This window comes from Tyto alba, unplaced genomic scaffold (genome assembly GCF_018691265.1).
Source record: "Tyto alba isolate M040663 unplaced genomic scaffold, T.alba_DEE_v4.0 Super-Scaffold_30, whole genome shotgun sequence".
Lineage (NCBI taxonomy): Eukaryota > Metazoa > Chordata > Aves > Strigiformes > Tytonidae > Tyto > Tyto alba.
The window spans coordinates 7631606-7637488 of NW_024881305.1; the positions used below are offsets into that span (position 1 = coordinate 7631606).

At 46.6% G+C, this 5883-nt stretch overlaps 1 protein-coding gene across 6 annotated transcripts; it reads right to left on the bottom strand.

The window, feature by feature from the left end:
• Window positions 1–587: 587 nt before the first annotated feature.
• On the bottom strand, window positions 588–5624 carry SIKE1 (suppressor of IKBKE 1). Of its 6 annotated transcripts, none has more exons than XM_042800247.1 (5): window positions 5352–5624; window positions 5175–5280; window positions 4558–4700; window positions 2388–2501; window positions 588–2024 (listed from the first exon to the last, which is right to left on the bottom strand). In XM_042800247.1, exons 1-5 carry the CDS (start codon window positions 5508–5510, stop codon window positions 1935–1937), a joined length of 612 nt encoding a protein of 203 aa, XP_042656181.1. In that variant the 5' UTR covers window positions 5511–5624; the 3' UTR covers window positions 588–1934. The 6 variants fall into 6 exon arrangements, with proteins under 6 accessions (XP_042656181.1, XP_042656182.1, XP_042656180.1 ...); XM_042800248.1 differs by having other exon boundaries at window positions 588–1228; window positions 5175–5283; XM_042800246.1 differs by having other exon boundaries at window positions 5175–5283.
• Window positions 5625–5883: the final 259 nt, after the last annotated feature.

Sequence of the window (5883 nt, forward strand, 5' to 3'; positions counted from 1 at the left end):
GGCCGCGCCCGCGCGCCAGCGGCGGCGCAGTGCGCATGCGCCGCCCCTCGGAGGCGCGGCACGGCACCGCGCCGGGACCGGGACCGGGCCGCGCCCCCCCCGCTGACGGGGGAGCGGTAACGGCGGCTTCGGGAGCGCGGCGGGGCCCGCGCTCACCGCAACGCGGGGGAGGCCCGGCTCAGCAGCAGCTGCTGCCGCACAGCCCAGACGTTCCGTCACGGGCTCCACGCTCACGGATCCAGAACAGGACAGGAGCAAGTGGAACACGTTTAAACTTCCCCTGCTAATCAGGGCCCAGTACTAACTAATAATAAGCTCATTAGTCAAAGCAGCTGGTTTTAGTTTCCATCTTTTCAGGGTGCGCAGCCGCTAACCCATTAGAGCAATGTTAACCAACTCCAGGATAACAAAGGTAAAAATGCATCAGAGGCATTACAGATTATGTTATTTTAAAACAGGTAAAATGCAACAGTTTTAGTCATAGTAATATTTCGTTTAGGCCAGGTAAAAATTAGAGGGGGTGCAAAAGGCTTGGGTACATGCAGAACAGATGGAATTATCCACAGGATTCACACGACAGAATACACTTGAGAAAATACTGCCCACTGGGGGTTTTTATTCCCTCTTAAACAATTTCTAATAGAAAAGGACTGTATACAAGAATACTCCTGTACAGAAATCCTTTATATCTGCCACATGGTTTTGCTGGATATTCCAAGCGGTTGCAAGAAAATGTGTCTTCATAAGCACAGGAACATAAATCACCTTCTGCATCTATCAAAACTCTCACTTCAGAAAAAGCAGCATACAAGTTGGAACTAATATTGGAAATGAGATGTTTATTGTTCTTGGGGGAATATTCTTCGATCCTCCAGACAGAAAGACAGAAATATTTATATAAAAATGTCATTAAAAATACCACAATATCAATAAATTCTTACAACACTGCAACTCTTAATTTCACTCAGTATCGGAATCTGCAATAACTTCGTAACATCTGTCACTAGACTTACCTGGGATGTAACATTAAAAACCTGTCTACATGGTTGGTTTTGGTTTACTTTTGAGGCAGACCTCAGCTCACTCTTCCTGAAGTCCAAAGTGGTGGGAGGCCAAAGAGCTTTGATCTGAAAGTTCTGTGTTCTGTTCAGGGTTTGAGCGCACCGCCTTCAGATCAGAGCTAGCCAGTATCCACATACCTTGGAGCATTGGTAAAGCCGGAACAGGTCTACCCATAAAAAAAAAATTTAGTCAGATAGGCAATGTCCTTCAAAACTGCACAGGTGTCAGAAAGGGTCACCCACTCTGATTTTCACCCCTAAAATCAAGGTAAAATGTGCTCCTTACACCAGTTACTACTTGAAGTGCTCTGTCGGCTACCTGCCCTCCTCTTGATCTGTTTCTAAGCAGTCGTCCCAGTAACAATTCAAATTCCGAGTGCTGGCTCTTCAAAGCAAAAGCTCTGAATGCCTGCTTTGAGCAGGCAGAGCAAAACGGGTACTTACTATTTACAATGTAGTTTCTGAATAATCTCTTATTCCTTCTATCAAATAAAATAATCACAACCTGCATTATGTTCTCTAGCTGCTGACAAGGTGGATTTAAGTGTCATCTGCACAGCTGGCAGTATTAACTAGAGCTCGTAAAAAATAACAAACAGGAGAGGAAATAAACTATCACAAGGGAATACACATCAAATACTTCATTGCTAAGCATCTATATGCTGCAATTACTAAAACGGAGCAGCAATGCAAGTCTTTGCCATTAACAGTATGTAATTTCAGAAAAATGCAGAGAAAACAGGCCACACATTTTTGAAAGATAAAACAAACATACAAGGAAACACCTGAAAGAACAAATCAAAACCCATCCTTGTAGGGTAGTTTCATAACAGTCTCTGAAGTCAAGATTTGGAGATAAGGTTATTTTGTGACCTAAGCTTCACAGTCAGGCAGATCTTCTCTCCCCACCTCAAAAGATTCTGTGCTGATTGACAAAAGTTCACGCAGCTCTTTGTTTTCAAGCTGCAAAATCAATATTTTTACTGAAATAGAAATGAGCTAATTCACAATTAAAGGATGAGATAATGTTTAAATAGCCCCAACTCCTTCACAGCTAAATAAAATGCTGATTTTGTAACATAAGCATTAATACAGTGCTAGCAAAAGAACCATGTCATTTAAAGCTTATCTTTTGTTTATGGTTTCATATGTATCATACAAACAACAAGAACTTGAAAATAAGCAGGTAACCTTCTGCATTTCCTGAGCCCACCCCCAAATTTTTGAACATTATAAATCCTTGACATATACAAATACAGAAAGTCCAGAGTAAGTCTCGAGACTCCCAAAGCTACATCTATCCTTAGCAATTTTACCTGTTCTTACCTCCAACTGAGCTAGTTTCTCCTGAACTTTAAAGAATTGATCATCATCAACTTGAACAGCTTTTCTCATCACCTCTCCCATCTCACATATTCTGTCTATTTGACTTTCAATTTCCTGAAAGACATAAAATAATATATTCAATAACTTCAGGCAAAAGCAGCAGTAGTCATTTATCCCTTCTAAATCAGTTACTTTCATTTTCTTGATTCTGGATTATTTTCCTGTTTTGTATTTCAATCCTTTCTAACTTGTATAATATTTAAATATGAAAACACCTATCTTATTGTCCATTACCATGAGTCATCAATGAAAACAGTGAATAGAATTACATCCATCACCAAGATAAGGCACTCTTACACACTAATACGGAAATAATGTCAAGTGTGACAAGGACTGAGACAACAGATTTGGATTCATGGGAATATGGTTAGTATGCAGCAAATTTTAGATTGCTTTATTAGAAAAGCCTGACTCTGAATTTATAAGAACGCCAAATATAAAAGCAAATGAGACTTCAACACTCAGTAACAGCGTGAAGTAAACAGCCTCATCTCAGAAGGATGCCAAGCAAGGAACTAAAAAGAGTAAGAGCAGAGCCTCCTGAGGCAGTTTTTACAGAATCTGTCTAGATATAGCTCTAATCCTTTGGAAGATGCATTTTGCTGAATCTCAGTAATGTATATATGCTGAATACTGAAAAATTCCAACATGTACGGTAATAACAGTTCCTTTTTGAAGAACATTCCATTTCAACATACAGCATTTAGAGAGTAACTCAAATGCGTAAACACAAAAACGTCAGTAATTAGCAAGAAGTAGCAAGGTAAGCATTTGGAAACTTCTGAAGCACTTTAACATGACATAAAAACATACGGCTATCACAAAGCACTTTGGTGAATATCAGATAATGTTACAGGGTGGAGTTTCTTTTCTCTACATGACAGTAGTTATTCCAATAAATGTATCACCAGAGCAGATAATTCAGTTTTGAGTTACATTATTCAGAGAATACGTAAACAATTTAGAGCATCTAGAAGATCTGGAGGGACAAAAAAGACTTAGATAACTTAATCTGGGCAGAAAGAACAATGGTTTTTTTTCTAAACAGAATGATGGTTATAGTAAGAATATAGCTTCTTTAAAGATATTAAAAGGCTGCTACTATTCTCCAAGTGGTGGGTAGGAAAAAGCTCATGGACTTAATCTGAAGTACAGAAGACTTTGCCTAGATAATGAGATTGTCTAGGTACATTCTGTCAAAGGTTCCTCCAGTCTTTTCAGCTTTGCATTTCCATGCCATTAAAATGGAGCAAAAGCAGTGCCAGGGAATAATGTTGGAAGTTTTGCTCAAATGTTAAGTCTTTATAAACAGAGCAATTCATGCACCTAAACAAGCACTGGAAGCAAGACACTGCTATATTACTTAATTTCAGAGGACCTAAGCGACATAAAACAGAGAATTAATGAGTTGCCACATATCAGTGCAAAGATATATGTGCAAAGAGTTAGGCTGGCTCCAATTCCAATTAAAAAACCCACAAGGTATGAGATGTCACTAGGTAGAACCAGCTTGTTGCTCACATAAAAAATGCATTCTAACAGATGCCTTAAATAGACATTTAATATTATATTGTTATTAGACACTGAAACGTTAAACAGGCAGCAGTTATTGGTAGCCACACCTTACAGTTCTGAAGTCACCGCACCCAACGTGGACAAAGGCACACTTTTAGGCCACTGCACAGAATATCTGGGTTTAAAAACATTTGGAAGTGATGATTTCTTAAGAATTAAAGAGATTTAGGAGGTTCTTCTCCCTGTGCTACAATTACTGAACAGGAACAATAGTAGCTCTGAATTCTTGGATTTTATTGTAGAGAATCACGTGCATTGAGTTTAACCCAGGGAATTCACCACCTAGTGCACAAAGAACAAGCCTTCACCCGGGCCATGAAAGGGTTATGTTTTTCAGTGTCCTCTGTGGTAACTGTTACAACCTGTGTGCTGTAAAAGGAATAGAGAAAAAAATACTAGCAAAGAGAGACAAGAGTTTCAGAAAATGTATTTTGAAGCAAAGACGTTCCATGAATAGAAAAAAAAGGCTGCATGAAAGCAAGCAAGAGACAGGGAACAGGGTCTTGAGCCCTCTTCTGTCCCCATCCCATCTTACCAAAGAATTAGACTGATGAACATTCAAAGCTGGTTCTGCATCTTCACCTTTTCTCCCTTGCAAAAGCTGCAACATCTGCTTTCTGTATTTGCTCATGATAAGCTCTAGCGCATCTTGATGCTCCTCCAGTGAGATCCATAGCTCTGCAAAATACAGTATGTAATTGCCACAAGCTACAAGCCGTTTTTCAGAGCAATGACAGCAGATGCCCAGAGGGACCCGGTACCAGCTGCTCACTCGATTTGTGTTACCCCCCTCAACAGCGCAGCCCTGGGTCTCCAGCCGGGGCAGCTGGCCGTCCGGACCCCTCGGCTACCCAAAAAGCCACCCTGACGCTGGCAGTCGCTTCCACCCCGAGGCACACAGAGACCCTGACAGAAAGCAAAACAGGTGCGCGCCCCGGTCCATTCGACAAGACAAGCCCCCCCCCCCCCCCGCCCGGGCCAAGCTCGCAGCCTCCCTCAGCACGCTGCCCCAGCTCGCCCCCCGGGGGCCCCGCCGCACATCACCTGCCAGCCCCCCAGCGCTGCCCCAGCGCGCCACCAGCACAGAGTCCGCGGCCCCCCGACACCGACCCCGGCTCCCCGCAGCGCGCCCCCCGCAGCCGCCCGGCTCACCCCTGTTCTCCTGCTGCAGGTCGCGGATCTGCGTGTTCTCCTGGGACAGGAGCAGGTGTGGCCGCAGCCGAGGCGAGTCGTTCCGCTCCGCCGCGGCGCCCGGGCCCTGCTGAGACACGGCTGTCGGTCCGGCCTGCCCGTCCCGCCGCCCGCCCGACCGCCGCCGCCCGCTCCCACCTTCTCGGCCCACGCCGCGCCCGCCTCTCTCATGGCGGTCACGCGCTGGTGCAGGACGGCGGACTGGTCGATGAGCGACTCGGCGGCGGTGTCGTGCTCCTTCAGCCGCTCCAGCAGCGTCTTCGCGTCCGTAAGGATCTTCTCAATGGTGCAGGTCATGGCAGGCGCAGGGGCGAACAGCGCTCCTCACCTCCGCGCCGGCCCCATGCCCGGAGGCTCGGCTCGGCTCGGCTCGGCTCGGCTCGGCTCGGCTCGGCTCGGCTCGGCTCGGCTCGGCTCGGCTCGGCTCGGCTCGGCTCGGCTCGGCTCGGCTCGGCTCGGCTCGGCTCGGCTCGGCTCGGCTCGGCTCGGCTCGGCTCGGCTCGGCTCGGCTCCGCACCGCCGCCGCGAGCCCGCGCACGCCCCTCCCCCTTCCGGCCGCTGCGCTCGCGCCGCCCTTGCGCAGGCGCGGGCCCGGCGCTCGAGCCCCGCCCGGATGGCGCGCGGTGGCTGAGGGGCCGCCTGGCGGCGCGAGCGCGCCAGCGCCGCCCGG

Coding starts and splice junctions, on each gene's coding strand:
- SIKE1 (XM_042800244.1), bottom strand. CDS start 5,510: ATGACCTGCACCATTGAGAAGATCCTTACGGACGCGAAGACGCTGCTG. Junction 4,701..5,174: donor CCTGCAGCAGGAGAACAGGG/GTGAGCCGGGCG, acceptor TGTATTTTGCAG/AGCTATGGATCTCACTGGAG. Junction 2,502..4,557: donor TTCATCAGTCTAATTCTTTG/GTAAGATGGGAT, acceptor TATGTCTTTCAG/GAAATTGAAAGTCAAATAGA.